At 43.5% G+C, this 23,366-nt stretch overlaps 6 protein-coding genes across 6 annotated transcripts; 2 read left to right on the top strand and 4 right to left on the bottom strand.

The window, feature by feature from the left end:
* Positions 1-870: 870 nt before the first annotated feature.
* NCU09521 (ribosome biogenesis protein) lies at positions 871-3,452 on the bottom strand. The gene is made up of 2 exons (XM_953423.2): positions 3,017-3,452; positions 871-2,953 (listed from the first exon to the last, which is right to left on the bottom strand). The coding sequence occupies exons 1-2, from the start codon at positions 3,213-3,215 to the stop codon at positions 1,680-1,682; spliced, it is 1,473 nt and encodes a 490-aa protein (XP_958516.1). The 5' UTR covers positions 3,216-3,452; the 3' UTR covers positions 871-1,679.
* Positions 3,453-4,224: 772 nt separating this feature from the next.
* Positions 4,225-5,736, top strand: NCU09522 (hypothetical protein; the record flags this gene model as incomplete). Its single annotated transcript, XM_953424.2, has 2 exons — positions 4,225-4,266; positions 4,390-5,736. 2 exons carry the CDS (start codon positions 4,225-4,227, stop codon positions 5,734-5,736), a joined length of 1,389 nt encoding a protein of 462 aa, XP_958517.2.
* A 336-nt stretch (positions 5,737-6,072) lies between these two features.
* On the bottom strand, positions 6,073-7,141 carry NCU09523 (hypothetical protein; the record flags this gene model as incomplete). Its single annotated transcript, XM_953425.3, has 2 exons — positions 6,171-7,141; positions 6,073-6,105 (listed from the first exon to the last, which is right to left on the bottom strand). Exons 1-2 carry the CDS (start codon positions 6,786-6,788, stop codon positions 6,073-6,075), a joined length of 651 nt encoding a protein of 216 aa, XP_958518.3. The 5' UTR covers positions 6,789-7,141.
* Positions 7,142-7,226: 85 nt separating this feature from the next.
* Positions 7,227-9,263, top strand: NCU09524 (hypothetical protein). Its single transcript, XM_953426.3, has 3 exons — positions 7,227-8,183; positions 8,269-8,896; positions 8,975-9,263. The coding sequence occupies exons 1-3, from the start codon at positions 7,960-7,962 to the stop codon at positions 9,008-9,010; spliced, it is 888 nt and encodes a 295-aa protein (XP_958519.3). The 5' UTR covers positions 7,227-7,959; the 3' UTR covers positions 9,011-9,263.
* NCU09525 (secreted protein) lies at positions 9,198-10,496 on the bottom strand. The gene is made up of 3 exons (XM_953427.2): positions 10,319-10,496; positions 10,123-10,256; positions 9,198-10,054 (listed from the first exon to the last, which is right to left on the bottom strand). Exons 1-3 carry the CDS (start codon positions 10,469-10,471, stop codon positions 9,646-9,648), a joined length of 696 nt encoding a protein of 231 aa, XP_958520.2. The 5' UTR covers positions 10,472-10,496; the 3' UTR covers positions 9,198-9,645.
* A 141-nt stretch (positions 10,497-10,637) lies between these two features.
* Positions 10,638-14,110, bottom strand: NCU09526 (hypothetical protein). The gene is made up of 5 exons (XM_953428.3): positions 13,672-14,110; positions 13,450-13,598; positions 13,291-13,392; positions 11,582-13,232; positions 10,638-11,519 (listed from the first exon to the last, which is right to left on the bottom strand). Exons 1-4 carry the CDS (start codon positions 13,714-13,716, stop codon positions 11,663-11,665), a joined length of 1,866 nt encoding a protein of 621 aa, XP_958521.1. The 5' UTR covers positions 13,717-14,110; the 3' UTR covers positions 10,638-11,519; positions 11,582-11,662.
* Positions 14,111-23,366: the final 9,256 nt, after the last annotated feature.

Here is a 23,366-nt window from a genome sequence, read left to right as displayed (position 1 = left end):
TAGTCTTATGAGATGGCATTGAGGAGACGCGGTACCTAGGCAAGGTAGCTGCAACAACCTGCATCCGTGAACATGCATTGCTCTCCAGTGACACCAGCTGTTCCCTGCCCCGACCTGTTTCCCAACGGCACACTCTCCGGGAGGAAGCGTCCAGGTCCTTACACTGGCTACCAGACGGTTCGATAGCTTAGAGCCAAGCTCAAGAGAGGCAAGGATATATCATGTTGAAGCCTGTCTTGTACGTTTCGCCTTGGGGTGATTGGATCCACACTGTCCAGTAAACATGCCGGCGTGCTCGGGCGACTAGGCGGGAGTGCAAGCACAGACTGGTCTGGACTCGCATCTCGCATCCCGCGTTTTGATGGCACTGGGGCCGGAGACTGCACCGTCCCCTCCGCGCTCTTCATCTTTCATCTGAAATCCAAAGGGATAAGACAGCCCGCTCGAAAGAGTCAATATCAGTCACTTGGACAGTCAGGCATAGCCCATCATCTCCCGTACTAGGCCACGGAACACTCCCATTTTATGTCGTGACCGATAGTGAGTCGAGACATTGAGCGACGAGACGACACTTGGGTTATATTCATTGGATCCCTGCCTCAACTTCACCCGCTTTCCGCAGTGAAACAAACTCCGGCAGTACCTGATGCAAACAGTAAAATGAAGGACCATCTTACCAAGATACCTTCCAGTAGAGATTAGTTTGAGTCATGACCATGAGAGAAAACTCTGACCTAAACATTGGGGCGCGGGCATGGCGTACTTGTGAGATGGTGATATCGATTGACCTCCCAGCACACACACACACACACAATTTCACCGGAGCGTTTCATCCGTTTGACGTTTTTTTTTTTTTTTTTTCTTTTTTTTTTCTTGCTTTCCTCCTTCCCTTGCTGCAAGGATAGTCTTAGCTATAGACAGCACTTGAGATGGCTGTGATCCGTTGTTCCCGTCCAAAGCCCGGATAACGCCTGTAAAAGCTACCAGGTTTGCAACATACCCAACCAAGATCGGTCAGCTAACGGCAACAGCAGAAAGATTGAGAGATCACAGTAACAAGGCAGGGCAACCGAAAACGGCGTAGCGCGCCTCCACTCTCCAGGCCATATTCTTTGAGGTATGCAGACCTGGATGAACATTCGCGCAGAAGACGTGGAGCTGTCGGTAGACGCCCCCCCAATGACGAGTATCTGAGGCAATAGACGTGATGCCCGCGCGGTCGTCACTGTCGCAAACCTCCTCCTAAGCATTCTGTGTCGAGATGGCATGTCCGACAGTTGCTATACCCGGTCTGTGGTAATGCGTAAGACACACGTCATAGGAGGTGGAGTCGACTGGAGGCTTGCTCATCACCGGAGATTTAGGCCGGTTCCGATATCAACCTAACTTTGGTGTTGATGGCAACCATCGGATACGACGGATAGGGGCGTCAACGGTGGTAAAACTTTGTGGTCGGCTGGTGCAACACAGTAGAGCACGGAAAATGTGTGGAATCCGCGGAGTTGTCAAGTTCCGTGGAGTTGGCAACTTGGTTGCTGGTCAATGGGTATCTCGATAAGCAGATGGAAAAGTAACTTTTGATGCATTGTTGGTCTAGACCTCCCGCACAAGCCAACCGATTCCGAATCCTGAACACCTTTGTATTGTTTCCCAAACTTGATATCCTATTCTGCTGTTGTTTATACGCTGATGGTACGGAAGACGCTGAACTGCTCGCCGGTGGCGACAAGGGCGCCGGGTATTTGAGGGTGCCAGTGGAGCTCCTTGACCATGTTCTGGTAGTGGACGAACAGGAGCTGGGGAGGGACGTCCGAGACACCGGCGGTATCTCTGCTCTCCTCGTCATCCAGCTCGACAGCCAAATCCCAGAGAGTGACGGTGTTGTCGCCAGCAGCAACGGCCACGATACTGTCGTCTGTAGGGTGCCACTCGATGCTGGTGATTTGCTCGTGGTGGAAGTTGAAGTTTGCCAGAGGCGCGGGCTTGGCCGAAGGGTTGCTGCTCCATTGACGGAGATCCCAAACAGCCCACTCACCATCGTCGGCACCGGTAGCAAGCAGGTGGCTGGTCTGGCGGCACCATGACATGACGTTGACGTCGTAGTTGCTGATCTTCATGGTGAGAGCGGGCGAGCGGCTCTTGCTGCGGACATCCCAGACACGGACGGTACCATCGCTGGAAGCAGAGGCGAAGACGTTGGCCTCGGAAGGACTCCACTGGATCTCCTCGACACTGCCGGTGTGGCCGCGGAAGGGACGAGTGTCAGTGACGAAACCGCCGCCATCAGTGCGAGTGGTGACATAGATCAGACCGTCGTTGTCACCGGTAAGCAGCTTGCCGGCGGGGTGGAGAGGCGACCAGTCTACACCGTAACCCTCTGTCTTGTGGGCGCGGATGGTGCAGACGGGCTTGTTCTGTTGGGGAGTGACAATCATGCCGGGGGTATCGAAGGAGGCGAGATGGGGGGTGATGTCGTGGATGAGCACCTGGGAGGACTCGGTCATGGTGGCGGTTAGGGTGGTGGGGGGCCTCGAGGGATCCTGGGCAGGGGACTGGTGGGAGCGTATCCTGTTGGTAGTGGTGTTGAGGGGAATGCTCTTGTGCTCGAGAATGGGGTCGGTGTCCTCATCATCCGAGTCCTCGTCGTCCGAGTCCTCGCCATCCTCGCCCTGCATCTTGCTGAGGCCACTGAACTTCATGACGAGAAGGGAGTTGTCGTTGGCCTGGGCGCCATCGGCCTGGGTACCGGCGACCGTGTACATGGTGGCAGGGTAGACATTGCGGTTCTCGCCGAGGCCGTCGCGGATGATGTCGAAGGAAAGGCAGGGCCAGGGAGTGCTCAAGCTGTGAAGCATCTTGTATGTCGTGGTATCGGGCGTGAGGGTCTGGCCGGCCTCGAGCTGTTGACGGCCAACCATGAAGGTCTCGGGGCCGCCATCGACGTCCATGGCGCCTGTTTGTTGCGACTAGGGTCAGTACAATGTAGTCACGAGAGGATGAACATGGGTGGTCGTACCCTCCTCAGCCTCTCTCTCGGCATCTGGGCGGCCATCAACACCGGCCTCGATGATCTCGTCTTCACTCTCGAACTCGTCCTCAAAGTCGTCCTCGAACTCGCCCATGTCGTGGTCCTTATCGACATCCATGGCCTCGGGGCGGTCGCCGCCCTTGAGGGGAGCAGCAAGGCTCTCGTCTTCGGCGGCTCTCTTGGACATTTTGTGTGGTGTGTGTGATGTCGGTACAATGTATGATGAAGGGTTGTTTGCAGGATTGGCTACGGCGGCAAGAGGCAGACAGCACTGTTGCGTGTTTGTTGTTGACAGATGGAACTCGGCAGCCGCTACAGTATCAGACACGACGGGAGGGCAGCGGACTTCCCAATCCAATGTCAACTGAACCGAACTCGGTCCCGCAAATTCCACTTCCAAATTTTTGAACTTTTTAGTGGAGCTGTGGGACAGCCGGGTTGCCAAGCTTCCAAATCTCCACAGCTACCCCGCGTGAGTGGCTTCAAGTTCTGTCGGGTCCACTGCTCTAGTCCAGGCCATTTGTGGCTTACTTACCTGCACTACGCACTCCTGGCACTGCAGGGGATGTGGCTCAGCAACCGCACTTAGTTGTTACCTCCATCTACAGTCCAATGCTGGTTTGATTGTTAGCTTGGTACACTAGGTAGGTACTTAGGTCTGGTGGTGCATACTAGGCGAAATCAATCCCGAATAGTCTTAAAACTGAAGCTTATTAGGATAAATTAGAATGGGTGAGTACGAAATATAAAGGCATTAGCAGGAATTGATATAGCATATTGAATATTAGGAATGGCGTTTCCAAAGTAATAACAGGCGTTACTTAGCTATGAAGACGCATAGGAAAGTTAACACGAGGTCTCGAGCTAACAAAGAAACTAGTACTGGACTGTAGGTACTCACTGGACTGCATTTGAACTGAACTGAACGACGGAAGTGAAGTCGAGTCAACTACACGTGTGTAAACTGGAAGTCTGCCATCCCACGAAAGATGGACCTAACCTTTTCGTCCAACAAATCGATCCCACTTGATGCCTGCCCGACGCTGAACCCCAACCGGAAAGCAAAATCCCGACTTTCTTTTCCGTTCTCAGTCAATCCGAGATGCGATACAGCTTACGAGTAAGGGCATTGCCTGATTACGAGTCCCAACATGATACACAGTACAAGCGGAGCTGCGCCTCCGTCATGTCCGAAAATGATCTTCGGCTTGCCCGAGTCCACTTGCCGGCCACCTGAGGTAGTGTACTCCGGCGTCCCGACGCGCACAACGGTCCAGTCGTGATCGACCCCGTTCCAACAACAGCTCGACAGTCCCGTCTTGCCAATGTCAGTCATTCTAGGGCCAGTCGTCGAACCATAGCACCCCAACATGGTCCTCAGCATGGCACGTTCACGTGGCGTCCTCGCCCTCATGGCCATCACCAGTCTCGTCACCGTCTGGCTGTGTCGACTTCCCCAGCTAAACACCGACATAACACGAGGTCCCGTTCTCCAACGCCATCTCGATCTCTCCCTTCCCGATGCCCCCTTCGTTGGCTGGCCGCTCGAGAGAGTCTGCAGCGAGACCAGCTGGACCCCCGGCCTGGTCTTCGTTTGCGACAACAACTCCGGCGGCATCGGCAATATCCGCAACTACATGCTGACTTGCCTACGCTATGCCATTGATGCCGGCGCAACCGGTCTCGTTATGCCACGAATCCGCGTCCGATCCGAAAAAGACCTATCCGACATCACAAGCGAGAACTACCAGCCCTTCACCTACTTCTTCGACGAACCGCACTTCCGCCAAAGCCTTCAGGCGTCTTGCCCGCAAATCACCATCTACGATACTGCCTCCGACGTCCCCAATGCCCCCGCCCCGTTCAAGACCGAAGAGATCACACCCAAAAATCTAGGGAAAAGAGGAGGCTGTGATAGGAGGGATCACAATAAACACTCTGGTTTGTTCGCTTCCGCCTTTGCGAACCACCTGCGCTCCACTGCCGCCGAGTTCAACCTTGCACACCCTCCGAGCCCCGAACATCCGCGTATCTTCCGGTTGACCTGGGGGGTCCAGTTCGAATGGCCCGTCTTCCGTGACGGTCCCGAGTTCGCTTCCACCTTTGGCGGTCTGTTGCGGTTCCAGCCTGACATTCTTGCGCTGGGGAACAAAGTCGTAGTACACATGCGGCGGCATGCACGCCAGTTTGACGCCGACTCCCACTCGGGTCGATTCGTCGGCTATCACCTCCGCACGGAAAACGATGCGTTAGACTTTTGGCCCGACTATGCGAACCAGAGCAAGGCTTACCTCGCGAGGAGTTCACAGATGGGTTATGACATGAAAGCCGGCTACCTAGCCACAGGCAACGAAACTGAGGCGCACAAGTTCTTCAGTGACGCAACCGTGCTTCATGGGATGCGAGTTACAACCAAAGACCTGCTATTGGGGGACTACAAAGAAGACCTCGCGGCACTTGAGAAGCTGACGTGGGATCAGCAGGCAGTGGTCGACTTCATCGTCCTGTTGCAGAGTGACTTTTTCCTTGGTGTTAGTCCGAGTTCGTTTAGCATGAACGTTGCCCTCAAGAGGCATCTCCAGGCGGAGGGACTACATACAAGGCCATGGAGAATAGGAGGCGAGGGAGACGGGAGGAGTTGGTTGATGGGGAAGTACGAACAGTTCTGGGAAGACTGGTTGTTTATGTACGAGGCGATGTGGCCATAGATGGAGTGGTCTGCGCCGGTCTTCCATCAATTGACATTTCCACCATCGTTGCCACAGTATACACCCTTCATATCCATCTTTCTCGCTTTTTTCAGCTCCATTCAAGACCCAACGCGGCGTTGCCCACCCCCGCCCCGTCGACTTTCCTTTTAGCCAGGGGATGTCAACATTCCGATGTCAACGCCATCTCTTTTCCTCCCGCCCTAGCCCAGCCTTCTTTGCTCCACGCCTTCCATTCCTTACATCACAACACAACAATAACAACAGGCCGCACACCCCGCCAGACACCCACCAAAGCAGGCCACGCAACATTTTCCCGACCGCTGTTTCCCGTTGTCATGCTGGCATCGTCCACGCCCATGCCCTCTTCTGTCCCTCAGGTCCGTCTGTACCTGACCTGAACTGGACGTATGGATCCTCGAGCTGCTGGTTACTGTTGGCTGTTGCGCTTCGACGTCGTAGCCGTTCTGCTGGCTGGTGTTAAGGTGCTTTGCATCTGGTTGATAATCATGGTTGGAAGAGGAATACTCTTGGTTGGGATAAGGCTGCTGCTGCTGCTGCTGCTGCTGCTGCTGCTGCTGTAGTTGTTGTCGTTGCAGTTCCCGCTGTTGTCGCTGTTGTTCAAGTTGTTGCTCGAGATGCTGCCGTTGCAGTTCTCGCTGTTGTCGCTGTTGTTCTAGTTGCTGCTGGAGATGTTGTCGTTGCAGTTCTCGCTGTTGTCGTTGTTGCTCAAGTTGTTGCTCGAGCTGTTGTCGTTGCAGTTCCCGCTGTTGTCGCTGTTGTTCAAGTTGTTGTGCGAGCTGTTGTCGTTGCAATTCCCGCTGTTGTCGCTGTTGTTCTGGTTGCTCTCGGGGCCTTTCTTCCTGGTTCAAGAAGTGAACTTCACCCGAGGGCTCATTCACGTTGTGGTCTCTGTCGTCCGTGCCGAGGACTGCTGCCTCGTAGCTGGGCGGAGGGAATTCAAGCTCATGCACTTCCCCTTGAGTCTGAGAGGGGTCGGATTGGGAGTATGACCGAAGATTCGGGCTTTGCGTCTTGTTTTGTGCCGTCATTCTGAAGGTTCGCTTCTCCTGCAAGCTTTCAGTCGGACAATCGAGGTCAATCGATGGACATGAGCGTCAATCATCAATATTGCAAAGTTGCAACATTGAAGCATGGCAAAAGAAGAAGATAAGCCACCAGCGAAGATCGACGGGATCCGTCAGCTTATGGGCAATTCTTTGTCCCAACCCACATCAAAGCTGACGGGATGACTTGTCTCTGCCTTGCTGTCAGCCAATCTGCCCAAGGCGGCCTCTTTCAACATCACTCTCCCATTGGTCGCTACCAATCGTAACTGTTGTTTCGCTCAGCCCCAAAACCCCAACCCTTCATGTTCACCAACCGGAGACTGGCATCCTATCACAAGCAACCATACATGTTTAGGGCCCGCTCGCGCGCTATTCCTTGATCACGTCAGGATGCGGATTGGTTCAGCCATCAAAGTGGCTTACCAGACTCGCCACAGGACATGATGCTCTTATATGCGAGCTCAGAGTTGTTAGTACCGAGGTCTGCGCTGCTGCGGGGAGATACCAACCTTGGGATATCGTGATGTGTATTGTGGTCAAGGTTTGGCCACATCTTGAATATCGCTTTTGGGAGTTGAAGTTGGCAAAGTTTCATCGGCACCAAGGCGGCGTGGAAAGGGGAGCCCGATCTGTCAATGTAACACTACTTTATGAAGCAAGGCTTCAACGATGATCGCCCTCCTGCAAGCCCGAATCTACAGATATAATTATTTGTTCTTCCCATTCCACATCCCTCGATTTTCCCAGCTCCGAGTCTTCAAGACAAGCTATGTCCAGCCCGGGACGGAGTGCCGAGGTTGTGGTCCGAATGAGGCAACCCCGGAAGCCCAGTTCCGAACCAACGGTCCTTCATCGCGCGCCATTGCAACGCTACCCGGTTTCATCTTGTGATCTTATTTCGCGAACCGAGTTTCCACCTCCCGCTTGGCCCTGCTTGTCTAACACGGCGTAACATCCCGAATTCGCTACTCCTTCTAGAATGACCAGAACTAAGATGAAGTGTACGCGAAGAAGGGCCGTCAACCCCTTGGCCTTGCCGTCGGGGAGTTCAAGGCAAGTAGGGTAGAGATATAAACATGACCGAAGCACCAAGCCTTTGATCACCAGTCTTGTCCCAACGACAATCCTTCTCTCGTCAATACCTCTACCCACAATGCGCGTGCTAGCATTCATCCCCGTTCTCGCGGCTGTCGCCTCCGCTGGTTGCACCCGCCGCAGCTCACAAAAGCCAGCCCCTACTGGAACCGTCCAAGGCGAAGGCGCCGCCTGGTCCCAATGCGGCGGCGTAGGCTGGGCCGGTGCGACTAGTTGCGTCTCCGGCTACACTTGCAGCAAGATCAACGATTACTACTCCCAGTGCATCCCAGGATCTGCCACGTACGTACCAGCCTGCTGAGGGCTCATCCTCTGGAAGCGCGATCCTCAAGGCCGTCCCACTCACCACTTCCACTTTCTCTTCTAGCGCCGCTCCTGTGACCACCACTCTCAAATCCTCGAGCGCCCCAACCTCCATCCGCTCAACGACCACGTCCTCTTCGAGCTCCACTCCTGTAGCCACCACTCTCAAAACCTCCGAGTCGACCGTCCCGACTTCCGTCAGCTCAACGACCCTCGAATCTTCCACTGGCACCCCCTCCGCCACAACTGTTCCTTCCAATCCAAACCCGACCGTCCTGGAATCAGGCTGGTATTGGATCCGTGCCGTCGCCGCTCCCAACTTCCACAAGTACCTTCAAGGTGGCGCCTCTTCGGCTGCTTCGTCCAACCAGACCGCCCTCCTCGAAGACCACACCACCGCGGGCCAATTCAACATCATCGACGGCCAACTTGTGTTCAACACCAAGCCTGCTCAGCTTTACCTCAACGTTGAGAACCCTACCGATAAGACACAGAGGAAGCTCAAGACCTGGTTTAGCACAACGAAGAACGCCTATGGCACGTTCAAGTTCCAGGGCGATACCCTGACGTGGTCAGTGGCGGATATCAAGAGGCAGAACGAAGCCGCTTGGTTGGTGTGCACGGGGCAGGAGGTCTTCATCAACACGGGCGCGTACTTGTATCAGACGCCGGCTGGGTGCTCGGATCAGACTGTGAGTACTCGTTCTATTTCTTTGCTTGGGAAACATGGTTTGGAGGAGCAGGCTTGCTAACACAATGCGTGAAAACAGATCCACTCGTATGGTGGCTCGACTGCTAATGTCTAAGAGGTTGAACATTGGACTCCAATGGACTGCAAGTGGAATGTCAGTTAGTCTATATCGGATGAGAAGACGAGGTATAGGCAGACCTAGAGGTATTGGCACATGCTGCAAGCCAATTTTCGTTGTACATATTTACAGTTATACATGCACATATCACCACTACCTCTACGTAAGATACCTGTCCGTCTATCAAGTTGTTACTGGCAATTAAACCTACAACTCCAATGTCCCCTTCTTGGACCTGCAAGTGCGGCCATCCCACTGAGAAGGAAGTGAGAATACATGAGCATGGAAAGCATCCTAGAAGAATCGACGTGCTACCAGATGCTCCAGGTCCAGAGGCACGAGTTGTAGAATGGGTAAGTCGGTATGGATTGTACAGTCCAGTACTGCACGTGGTTTGTTTGTTAGTTCAAGACGTGCCTGGTATGCCGGGCTAATACACAATCTAGCATCAGACTGTAGTATCTTGGATAGAGGTATACCGCAAGCTTTGCTTGTCCTTTTCAAAAGGCTGACCATAACCATGCCAGTGCAACCCATGTCCCCGTCCACCACGGAACCGCCATCATACCAGCACCACTCTTCTGCTTCCCTTTCCCCTGATCACTCCCGTTGCCTCCCCCGTTCCCCTTATCCTAGCATGTATTCAACATGCTAGTTAGAGCAGACTTCTCGGCGCTGGTGATGGTCAAAGCCCAGGTATACTTAACCTGCACCCAGGCCTTAGCATAAGTGCAGTAGAAGCTGGTAAGAGGGGGCTTCCAAGCGTCGGGGCTCTTGTCAGACTTGGCCTGGTTGACGTTGTCGGTGACAGCCCACAGCTGGGGCGAGTTGATGTCGTTGGCAAACTGCTGGCGCTTGCTGGTGGTCCAGGCGTTGGCACCGGACACCCAGGCGTTCTTGAGAGGGACCATGTGGTCGATATCGACGTCAGAGGCGGCGGTCCAGACACCACCGTCGTAGGGAGAGGCCCAGGTACCGCTGGTAGCCGAGCAAGCGGAGTTGGTAACGACGTTGGTGCCGTCACGCTTGAGGACGTACTCGCTGGCAGGTGTGTTAGTGGATGTGATACGAACGGGGTGACACAAAACGTGGAGATGCTCGGAACATACCGGGTGTTGCAAGTACCAGAGATGGTAATCCAGGTGGGGAACAGATCACGCTTGTACTTGCCGTCGTCAACGTAGGGCGTGACAGTCAAGCTGGCGAGCTGGGTCTTGGCATTGGCGGCAGTGGGAATACCGGGCTGTGACATATGGTCAGTCTCCAAGCTCCTCTGGCGGGAATGAGCGGGGAGGATAAACGTACAGGGGTGGGCATAGGAGCCGGAGCCGCAAGAACCGAGGAGGCGGCCGCCAACAGGGAAGCAACAATGAAGGACTTCATCTTGTCAAAGATCTCCTTGGTATTCCTGGGTGTCGGATAGAGAGGCGTGAGTGGAAGATGAAGATCACGAAACATCGACAGCAGATCGCAGAGTCCTTATAACTCCCAGCATGGTTCCCCTGTTCACCAAAGTCAACAAGCAACGTCCTGCAACCCTCCCGGATACGTTGCACTTCGTCCACCTGCACGATATGCACATCTAGGGTAACACGAAATCAGGCACGAACCGCCAACCATTAGGAACCATCGATGCACCTCTCTTTCGACCTTCACTTTCGGTATCTAGCGTGAAACGCAAATGGCGAAAACATGGGAGGGACCAAGACCCCTGATTCGCTCCTCAGATAGACCCTCGATATGCGAACCCGCTCCGACCGTCCAATGCCCAGTACGATGCCCATTAACTTGCTATAACAACTCAGCCATTGCCGATGCAGTACAACCCCGGACCATCCACAGAACCCAGCCCCAACCCCTTGCCGATCTTGGCCTTCTGTCGCATTCGGGGGTGATGTATAAGTGCCTATTGGGGATTGGCCAGCTAGTCGACCAGTAGATAACCGCGATAAGGCCACGCATCTCTCCATCTGTTCCATCACATATGCACGCGGCAATCTCAGGGGATCGTGGGATGGAAAGTGTGGAGAGAAACGAACTTCCTTCCTTTTTCTGTTTCCCAATGATCTGCATCACTTTATCGGTGTCAAGTACCATCGTGGCATGCGCCCTCGCGCGTTAGATCGTTGACAATCCAGTTACACCCCGCAGCCAGTTTCCCCTTGAGGTCTTCCCCGCCATGAAAGCATCGCCAACTTCCTATTTCGGAATAAGACGCCGAGCGCGAAGGTACACTAAGCCAAATCAACACCAATCACTGCGACACCAATATGAAGCGTATCTGTGCGACAAGGAAATACCGCAAGGGAGACCCGGAACATCGGGCTTAGTCGAGGACGCCGAGATGTGAGTCGGGTTTTCCTGCATGGGAAACATGAAGAGCAGAGAAAAAAGAGGGATGCAAAGGAAGGCAAATCCAGTCGTGTTCGTGAAAACAAATGACAACCGTACCAGCATGCGCCAGCCCAGCAGGACGAAGTCGCAACAGGCAAGCATGAATTATTGACTGGGGCATCATATCATCAGTCCCAAGCGAGATCCTAAACCGGGGCAATGACATCTGCATACCTAGAGGTACCGTAGAATCCTACCCACCATTGATGGCAATGTCCTAGGTACCAATACCAACACGTTTCTTGATATCTCCCATTAGGTACTCCCAGGAGCATCGGCCGTCTCCGCCTTGGGTGACAAGATCTTGTGAGTCGCAGTGTCTGGTGTCGCTATCACAGACTTCGCCTCCGCGGCATCAGTCTTGTCGGTGCTAGTGTCTGGTTTGACCTCTGGCTCCGACGACTGGGACGTCTCTGACTTTTTGGAACCCCAAAGACTGTACTTTCCGATGCTCGGTATGTTTGGTATGCCAGGCATGCTCGGCATACTAACGCTGGGCATGGAAACTTTGGGCATCTCCCACTCTGGCATCTCGGGCAGCTTGGATGGAAGATAGGAACGGATGTTGGTACCTGTCTGCTGGGCGACACTAAACAGGTGTCGCATATAGGCCTGCTTCTGCTCGGTGATGGCTTTTTTCTTGTCGGTGTTGGCAGTGCCGTTGTCATCCTCCGCGTCTTCAAGGTCGTCAGGCAAAGGCACAAGCGAAGCGGCAGCGGCAATGTCGATAGGTGACTCGTCGGGAACGCCATCGTCGTCAGAGTCGTCCTCGTTGACTTCTTCGCCCATTTTCTTCTCGGCCTCCTTGACCTTCTCCTCCGCAGTCTTCGCTTCTTGGTCTGCTTCATCGATCGCTTTGGCAATCTCCACTGTCTCGGCAGTCTCAGGCTCGACTGGCTCGGCGAATTTGGGGTCGTCCCAGATGTCAGTCTCGTCCTTGAACCAGTTGATAACCAGTTGGGCAGCTTCGTTAGTCATTCTTTCGTAGCCCCTGTTTTTCTCCGGCTTGAAGAGGTTGACATGTGCTTCAATCTCATCCTTGGCCTCGGGAATGACATGCCTGCTAAAGAGCCCATTGCACGGCTGTCCCTCGCCGGGTATGGCACAGAATGTCCTCTCGGGCACAAAGTAACCACCACTCCAGTACCCATTTTCTCCAAGAGACGCATAAATGTCCTTGATCCCAACTCCCTTCACAGCAGCTAATCTTTCCAGCCGTCGATTCAGCTCGTTTTGCTTCAGTAAGGCCCCGACAAAGGTAAAGTGATCAGACAGCCATGCGAAGGACTGTCCGACATTGCCACGGTTGATGTAAGCCAGCCCCTGACCGAGCGCATCGACGCTTTGCTGATATCCCTGGACCACATCTTCCTTCTTGAGGTTCTTGACCGTGCGCATGCCCTCGAGGATCTGTTTTCTGTGCATAAACGCCGCCACACCACCGGCAGCAATGACACCCACCGTCCCTGTACGCACAGCAATCAGCTGCCACGCCTTGAGCGCTGGGTGCGATCGCCGGGGAACCGATATGCTGCGGGAAACGGCCTTGGTAGCGGCCACAGCTGTGCGCTTCGAGGCAAGACTCGCAAGTGTAGCTGGGGCGGCAGCAGTGAGCGCCGTCATGACGTTGAAGACATTGGAAACCTTTTGGTAGTTCGAGAAAGCGCCGTAGACGAACATGGACCGTGCTAGACCATTGTAGGGAGTGTCGAAGGCGAGGATGCCTTGTATCATAGGGAAAATGGGACCGGCCGGGTTCTCGGAGTCGGCGTTGCGGCGGCGTTCGTCGAGGATGCGAAAGAGGGTATCACTTGCAACAAAACCGCTATAGGAGGTTAGTAAAATACCGCAGAAGTACGGAAAGGGACAAATCGTGGACATACCCCATCGAATGTGCAACTAGAATCACGCCGACATTTCGGTCGGTGGGAGGCCATGGTGCTTGCAGATGTTCCTTTCGAAGTTCCATCACCCGCTCCTTAAGCCTATTGACCGTCAGTTGCTGACACCACAGCGCCTGTTTTGTTTTCTTGTTTACGCACCATTCTAGAAAAGCTTCGGTTGTCTGGGCCAGCTCTCCTTTGGTCTCGTACTTGGGATAGACGACGGACGCCACATGGTGGTCGACGAGGTTGCTCGTGACAGTATCTTTGAGGTGCTTTGGGAAATCGCGAAAGGTGTCGTCGTCTCCCTGTTGCGGAACAGGTTAGCAAAACTGTGGGCTGCTGTCACAAGGAGATTGGGAATGAATGGGAGAAGCAGACCTTGAAGCCGTGAATAAAGCACAGCAGCAGGATGCGCTTCGTCATGATGCAATGTTCTCAGAGACGGGAAAGCGAGATGCGACGGCAGAAGCAAAGTGGAATGCTTCAATTGATCGGTAGTAGGTAGTAGGGTATCGCCGATAGCTGGATAAGGTGGTTGGATGATACTAGGATAGATAAGGAAGCGAAAAAACGTGTGATGGATGTCGAGCAACAGGATGACGCAGTGACGGAGAGGCGAAGGGTAATGGGCGCGACACACCCAGACGGTGAGATGTGGTGTTCAGCCCATTTCTTCCAGTACAATCGAGTCCGAGTCGGTGCAACCAGCGATTTCCAGGTTTTGCGCAATGTTCGTGTTTCCGGGACGACCACCTGAACAGTTTGGAGGCTGCGGACTGGTTGCAAACGAATCACATGTCGCGGGGGCTGTTGAAGGTGCCTCTTAATATTGGAAGCGGGAAGAGTTGCGCAGACGTCATCGGTCCAAGAGCATCTGTAACCTCTGTAGTTACCCCGCACCGTCGCTGAAAATTGTTAGAGCGTCTCCAACGTGTTTGGATATTGCTATCTTATAAGTTCCGTATCTCTTCTATAATAAAGGTATTATATTTTAATATACCCTAAAATACGTGTTTTTAAAACTAATTATTAGAATAAAATAAGAGGAGGAGATAGGTATTAAAGTTTGATATAAGTGTCATTATTAAAGGCTTTTTTTATTTTATATTAATATATTTACTATTACTAGAAAGAAGGGTTTATAGAATAATTAATATTATAAGTTTTAATATATTTAAACTAAATATAAATAAAGTAAAAGTCTTAAAAAAACAATTTTCAATAAAAAACTTAAAAATCAAGTATTTTAAATGTTACGCGATAATGTGCTTCACAAGTGATGACAATAGAGAATAATAATGTAAGCAACTAGTTGCTGGATAGAGCAATAGTGCGTAACGATTGACGATAGTCTTATTAAAGGAAGCTGAAGATAAGAGCTATCGCGAGCTTCAACCTAGAACCTCGCATACAACTTTACTAAGTATAAGTAAAATAAATATAAAGTTAGTATAATATAAATTAATAATCCGTCAACCTTAACAGAGGTTAACGGGACGAATACTCTTATATAGCAAACTATATACTCTAGCGAATAGCTACTATAATAAGATAGAGCATCTAAGTATTTACTAAAAATGCTCTATAACATCTCCCCTTTAATAAAAAGAGAAGAGTGTTCGTTATTTACGTAATGTTATTAAGTTTAACTATATATATAAAAGATCTGGTTATTTATTAGAGTCTTTATTTATTCGCTTATATTTAAATTAGCCACCTAATATAAAAACGTACGTCTACCCGAATAGAATATATAATTTAATAACTTAATACTAATCCTTTAGTAATTAAATTTGTAATAAGGTATACGATTGTTAAAATTATTTTCCTCTATCTCCTTATTCTTATTTATATACTATATATTTTAATAAGAATGCTTATATTTTAATAGAGAATCCTTTTATTTTTAATTGGTAGGAAAATAATTACGGCGAAGAGAGTAGATAGTAAATAAAGTATTAAAGTGAGAATTAGAGCGAGTTAATATTATATAAAATTTATTAAATAATCCTATTAAATTGGGTATATATTGAAGCGAAAGGTTGCCGGAATAAATACTATAAGGAGTAGTAATATTAAGAAGAGCTTCGAGTATATGGGTTCTATTAGTAGCCGAAGTTGTAGGATAGTAGTAAATACGAACTTTTTATACTTTTCTAAATTCGGTACAGAAGGTCGTTAATTCTACTTATAATTTTTATACAATTTTACTCTAATATTTATTAGAGGCTATTAAAACTTTAATTTACTTCTTTAAAATACTTGCTAATATACTTTTAATTTCCTTGTAAGAAATAAAGTTGATAGGTAGGGCGATTTCCTTATTAATTTTAATAATATAATTAATTACTTTTTTAATTATAGGAAATTCGTTTAAAGCTAATTTAGTAGGTACTATTTAAGTACGGTAGAAATAATTAAGTTTGCCTAATAGATTACTAATTTATTTAGGGAATTTAGTATTATAATTAGAATATTAGATAGTAAATAGTATTACTTTCGAGGGGATACGATTAGTAAAATTGGTATTTCTATTACGTCTCTTATTAAAGGTAAGGTTAAGAATTGCTTTAATATTACGAATTAATTTATATTACGAAAAAGAGTAATTATTAGTAAATTATCTTTTATACTCCTCTTTATTTTTTATATATATTTTAACGATCTTTTTAATTTCTATACGTAATTTTTAATCGATTTTAACGCTAAGATTAGTATAATTTTTATTATAATTAATAAGGGCATTAGTAAAGGTCGGATATATTTTTCCTTTATTACTATTTTCGCTAGTAGTAGCCGAATGTAATTATATAATACGGGTTAGAATTTTATATACCTTTTTTAAAATTGCTTTAACAATTGGAATTTTAATACGAAATAAGATAGGGGCCGGTTTAATTAAGGGTTATAAAGCTTTACGAACTTTATTAGCCAACTAAGCGAATTTTTAGTATTTTTAAGTTTTAGAGAAATTAATATTACTAATATTAATAATACAGCCGTTAGGGTAAATATTATAGAAAATAGCCGGGTAATACGCTTAGAGACGTTCGCTAGTAGTAATTAATTCCTCTATATATCTTCTTCCGAAGAGGATATTGCTAAATTTAATAACGATTGTAGGAATTAAATCGAATTCTCTATTAAAGTATAATTCTTAAATTTTAATATCGTTAAATTTAATAAGAGTGTTACCGGATATGTACGATTAACTATAAAGTAGGATACTAGGCTAGCATAGCTCAATTGAGGTATGCCTAGTCCAGTGCTACGGCCGGGGCACACCCAGTGCCACGGTCGGGTGTAAGGCAGCCGACTGCTATTGGCAGGCGGCCCGGAGGAAGTGGGACCCACCCCTACAAACTAGGGTAGATCCCTACCCGGACTAGGGTCTTTGTATAAAAGGATCCCTAATTGGGCCGGCTATTGGCTATTAAACTTCCTTTTACATCTTGCTTTCTTACTTTAATATTATTAATTATATTAATAGATATTTGGAGTTTTTGAGCCTCCTAGCGAACCGTAATATTTAGTAGCTGCAATTGAAAGATTTAGTTAATTAAACTATTTTTAATTAATCGATCCCTTAATTGGGAAATCGCTTAATTATTTTATAATACGCTTTGCGCTTCTAATTGTTAGATCCTGTAATTCTCTTCGGCGAGCATCGACCTTACGATTAACCCCCCTTTACCGGCTATTGCTACTTCGGTTGCCTTAGTTACTTACTTCTCTCTTTTACACTCTTACTTAATTGTATTTCGGCCCCTTAGTAAAATCCTTATACATTCTTAGTACTATTATTATTACTAACTAATATTAATATAATTAGTTATATTATTCTAATTTAAGCTATTGCACAAATAGACTTCAGTACGTGCGTAATCCTTTAATACGACGGGTATCCCTCGCTCTAGTAATTTTACTTCGGTAATTTTATTTAGTAATTCTCCTCTATTTTATATTTATACGGCTCTATAATTGCGGCGTCTATATTACACTATAATTCTATAGTTATAGTTAGTCCTATATTTAACTCCTTTAATAATAAGGAGTTATTTGGTAAACCGGCGCTACTCCCTCCCGACTTTCTTAAAACGATTTATTACGAGATGTTTGAAAACCTAATGAGATAAGTTATTCTTCAATTTAATTGCAATTTATATATAATAAGTATTAGATTTAGTAATAGCGCTAGTCTAATTTTACTACTTCTAGTAGATAGCCTTAATAAGACTAATCCCTTTATTATACCTCCCCTAGTACTATTAACCGGCGGAGTCCCTATTAGCCCCTAGAAATTATTTAATTCTATTCCGATATTATTACTTTAATTTAATATTGCCTTATCCGTTTTACTTAAATTTTATACTTTATTAATTAATACTTTAGGTCCTATCCGAAGGTTGTACTAAGTTAGAGGTAGTACGCCGTCCGATTATAATTACCTACGTATAAATATACCCCCTAACTTACTTATTAGTAAGAATATTAATTAGTTTATATTTATACGAATAAAATACTATAATTAAAATATTAATTGCGAATTCGATAATATTTAGGACGAATTTAATATTAATATAGCTAAAATTAATTTTGTAGATATTTGTATTGATAATTTTGAAGTTAAGGTGGATAAGGATGTGTCCTACTTCGATAAAGATATTAATAATGCTATAGTAGATATTAAGGATAATTTAAAGTATTTTTAGGATATTTATAAAATAATTAAAAATATAAGTAACGGCCTAAATATAGTTAATTAAAAGGTTAATTTACTTAATATTAACGTTAGTTAGTTGGATTTGTTATTTTGTAAAGAGTAAGCCGAAATTGATTGGCGCTTCGACGGAGTAGTTAAATCTTTGGATATTAGTGAAATTTAGGTAGAGAAAATATTTAAAGTAATTAAAGTTATTAAATAATAATTCCTTTCTATTATTAATTTTTATAAGTTTAGTACCTATTCGCCTATTATTAATTAAGTTTTAAATAATACTAAAGTAGTAGCTATTAGTAAGCTCGTAGAAATAATAATTTATATAAATTTTAAAATCCCTACTATTAAGTTTTATTCTATTAAAAAGCCTATACTTAATTATAATTACCTTCCAATTAAATTTAGTATTAAATTTAGTAAGTACTATATTACGGTAATTAATAATATTAGTAGTCCTAACCCCGCTTACTTCTATTATATTAAATTAATTAGTTTTTCCCCGAATATTAATAAAGTAGAAGCGATTTACTAGTTGTATACTCCGTTTACTTAGTTGGGCTTGTCTTTTAATTTTGAGTAAACGGCCGGTTTTAGTTTATATCTATTCTTGAATTACAATAACCCCGCTTCGAATTGTTATTTAATTAAGTTCTAAGGACGTTTTAAAGTTGCTATTTAATTTTAGAGATAGTTGGTAATTAAAGTTTGTGTAGTTACTAGTAAAGGAAAAAGTAAATAAGTTTTTAAGATTTTATATTAGGGCGGTAGAGGTAGTAAACCCCCTAAGTTTAAAGTTAATAACGATTTATTATTAAATTCTAATTCTAATAATTCTAATTTGATTAATTCTAAATATAAATATTATTATAGAAAGTATTGTAAGGTTAAAAAGGTTTACTGCGAGAAACGCTATAAGTTTGGCCGCTATAGTTGTAGCGATCCCGACCCCGATAGCTTTAATTCCGAAGATAGAGATATTCCCTCTTCCTACGGCGGCGGCCCCCTTGGTGGTAGTCCCTTTAGTAGTAGTGACCCGGTTGGAAACGATCTTATTAATTATTATTGTAGCAATATAGTCGATATTAATTATTCCTCTTACTTTTAGAAATTCGATTTTAAATTTAAATACGAGGATATTGGGTAATTTGTCCTATTCTATACCAATCCCAATAATATTAGCATTGTTATTAATAGTAAGACTTTGGTTTATACGGACGCTTTCCTCTTCTATAAATATTTCTTCTCCTTTTTTGAAAATAAAAATATTGTTGCTAATGTTGAGAAGTAGATTATATAATACTTTTTTACTCTATTCGGTAGTATAGCTATACTCTGGTGGAGTAACGAAATTAATCCTTTAAAACGTTGATTCCTACGTTAGAATAGCCTTGAATTTGTATTTGAAGTATTAGTCGATTATTTCTTGCCCGATTTAATTATTATAATTAGAAAGTTTATTAAGGATCGATTTAAATTTAAGGATATTATTTACAACGAGAACGCTTTATTATAATTTATTTAGCGTAAATTCTACTACGCTTGTATTATAGGTATTTTCTATTATATTAGTAAGAATTAGTACGGTATTATAATTTAAATTTGGATTAGTATAGACTTTAAAATTAAGTAGTATTTTAATCCGCCTAGGAAAAAGGGTACTTTAGTTGAATATTTAGTAGAAACCGAAGGTATTAAGGCGGTTTTGCTAGCGGTTGCCTATGAGTATTACTTTTATATTTATTAGAAAATTATTAGTACTTCGGTTAAAGTTAAAGTAGTTATCCTTACTAAGTAGTATAATAGGATTCGCAATTACTATAATTGTAACTATTGCAATAATTATAGCGATTATTGTAATAATTACAATAACCGCTACGATTGTGATAATTATAACGACCGTTGTAATAACCGTCTTAATAATTATTATAACGACTATTATAACGATTGTAAGGATTTATATTGTAGTGACCGGGCTTATTATATTGATTTAGGAAGCGAGGAAGGTATTAACGTTAATGTAGATGATAATTAAACTACTTATATTAGTAATGTATTTGTTATATTTGGAGGTTTAGATTTAAGTAACGGTAGAGGAGTATTCTATACTACTGAAGTATTTGTATTTGGTTCCTATAGTAAATTGAAGTGTATTGGTTACTATAAGGTTTTTCCTTTTATAAAATTGCGATAATATTATATAAAGAAATACTTAGTATATCGTTAACTTAAATTGCCTTCGTCGGTTATACTTTTATATTATATATATATTTATTGCTTTTAGGTATTTCTATTTAGAAATGCGTTTTTTAATTATATTGATTTTTACGAAGATATAAAGCGAGGTTATAAGAGAGCGGTATTAATAAAGATTGTATTGTCTAATAATCTACCCCTCTTCGAAGTATCCGTTTACGAGGATAAGGAGATTTTGAAGGGATTGTTGTTAAGTTATACTTATTTTTATATTATAGCCCGATTGATGCCTACGATTATTGAAATAGAAATTTGTATAAATCCCGGCGTTGTAAAGATAATTATTGGGAGGGACTTCCTATTTACCTTCGATTATATTATTTCGATTAAATATATTATAAAAGTCTAAGGTATAAATAGTAAATTTATAAAGTTAATTAAATAGGCTATATTTATACTTTTTATAGAAGGTACCGTTAATAGTAAATTAAGTTTAGTAAAAATTAAGATTACCGGCTAGGTTATAGACAAGTTCCAACCCAATTTATTGCTAGTTAACTCTTTCCCTTACCCCTAATAAGTTAATATTAATTATAATACTAAATTAATCACCTTCCTAAATATAGGCTTGTTGATGGTGCCCTTTAAAGTTTAACAATACGGAATTAAATATGTATGTAAGGTTACAGTATTGAAGAAGATTGTTTTATAGTCCGGAGAGGAAGTGATGGCGCTAGTATATTATAAATTATTGCTTAAAGGTTGGAATTTTATATTTAATTTAGAAAATGGAGGCGTTGTAAATATAGTAGTCGATTTTAAGTTGCTTAAATTGGTCCTTTTTAAGAATTTAATTTATAGAATATAAGTGATTTTTAAGAAGTAGTATATTAGTTATATTGAAGAATGTGAAGATAGTAGGTACTTTATTAGCGATTGGAATAAAATTAAGTTAGTAGCTTTCTTTATTTAAATATTTAATGCTTTTAACGATAACCCTACGGTTATTGTCGACGAAGCTATTAAGTACGTTATAGTTAATTATATTCCTCCGGTTAATTTGGAAATAAATTTTATACCTACTATTGAGGTAATTATTTGAGGATAATAGCTTTCCTTTGAGTTAAGTATAGGAAGCCTTAAAGTATTAATAATTAAGCTACCTACGGTCTTTAAAAAATACTTTATTTTAAGTATTTAAGTAGATAGATTAAAAATTGTAATTAAAGAGGGTATATATATTTATACGGCCGATAAAGAATATATTTAAGTTTTAGAGGATTTTATTTAAGGATTCTTATTACTTTAGGTTGAGGGAGGTTTAATAGATATACCCGAGGAGGATTATATACGTATACTATTAGTTGAAGGATAGTAGAATTAAAGGGTAGCTATAAGAATGTACCCCTTAAGTAAAAAGGAATAAATTGTAATTAATGAAATTTTTAATATATTATATAAATAGGGGAAAATATATTAGATTACCCGTGTAACGCTATTTATATACCCGGTCTTCGTTGTATAGAAAGAAATAAGGGATAGTAAGTAAAAAGGCCGTTTTATAGTAGATATAAAAGTAATTAATAGCTTTACAGTCCTAGATAATTATTTACTTCCCCTTTAGAATATAATTATTACGTTTATACAAGGTAAATATTTCGTCGCCGTTATTAATACAGTTGTATTCTTTTATTAATTTAGAATATAACTAGATTATTAAGATTAGTTAACCCTTATAACCTATTGAAGTCTTAAGGCTCCTATAGTTATCCAAATAGGTTTCTAGAATACACTTATATATATATATAGCGATTTATAAATTGCCTCCTTAATAATTATAAGGACTTTTACCAAGTATATATTAATAATATTATTATTATATTAAATACGTAGGAGGATTATATAGTTTATTTAATAATTATTTTTAAACTATTTACTTCTAAGAATATCTTCCTCTCTTCTAAGAAATTGTTTTTGGGCTACCCTAATATTAAGCTGCTAGGATTTTATATCGACGGTCTTGGATTGTAGAATATTTAATAGAGGGTAGAAATATTTAAGAAGTTTACCTTCCCCGATTAGTTAAAAGTATTCAAATAATATTTAGGTATATTTAGTTTCTTTTATTATTTAATACTTTACTACGCCTAATTTATAGAATCCTTATAGCGGAGGAAGGTTTAATTCTTTATTATAGGGCGCGCGGAAGGAGTAATTATAAACAGTAAGTTAGCGAAAAGAGCCGTATATTGTATATATATAAGGTTTATTCTTATACCTAATAAAGAAGCCGCTTTCAAAGTAATTTAAATAGAAATTTATAGTAGTATAATACTTTATTACTTTAATTTAAATAAATAGGCGTTTTTATAAATCGACGGCTCTATTAAAAAAAGGTTTAATGTTATACTATTTTATTTAAAAAATAGTTATAAATAAGAATCCAGCTCGTATATTCCTACGAATTAAGTACTTCCTATTCTCTTCTTAAATAAATACCTTATTAATACCGAGATTAGGTACAGCCCCTTAAAGTTAGAGGTTATTTACTTTATATAAATAGTAAAAAGATTATATATTTGAATTTACTTTTGTAATAAAATTATTATTATATTAATTAACTATTCAATAATTAAAAATATTATTAAATAAAAGTCTTTATATACTACCTCTACCAATTAAAATAATAGGCATTTAATTAATACCTTTATATACTTATCTTAATATAATATTAAGGTCTATTATTTACTAGGAAAGTTTAATTTCGTCTTAAATACGCTAAGCCGATTCCGAATTACTAATAATATCTAGTTTAAATCCGACAGTATATTAGTTTTCAATAACGTTTAATTAGTAATCGATTAAATATTTCTAACTATAGTAGAGGCGATTTTTGACGATGAGTTGCGTATGTAATTTACGGCTGTATATAAAGAGGATAAGAAATATACGGCGATTATTGAGGATTTAAAAGATTTTCGTTAGGGTTAGGGTTAGGGTTAGGGTTAGGGTTAGGGTTAGGGTTAGGGTTAGGGTTAGGGTTAGGGTTAGGGTTAGGGTTAGGGTTAGGGTTAGGGTTAGGGTTAGGGTTAGGGTTAGGGTTAGGGTTAGGGTTAGGGTTAGGGTTAGGGTTAGGGTTAGGGTTAGGGTGGGATCCCCC

Source organism: Neurospora crassa, linkage group III (genome assembly GCF_000182925.2).
Source record: "Neurospora crassa OR74A linkage group III, whole genome shotgun sequence".
Taxonomy (NCBI): domain Eukaryota; kingdom Fungi; phylum Ascomycota; class Sordariomycetes; order Sordariales; family Sordariaceae; genus Neurospora; species Neurospora crassa.
This window is presented reverse-complemented; position numbering and strand designations above follow the sequence as displayed.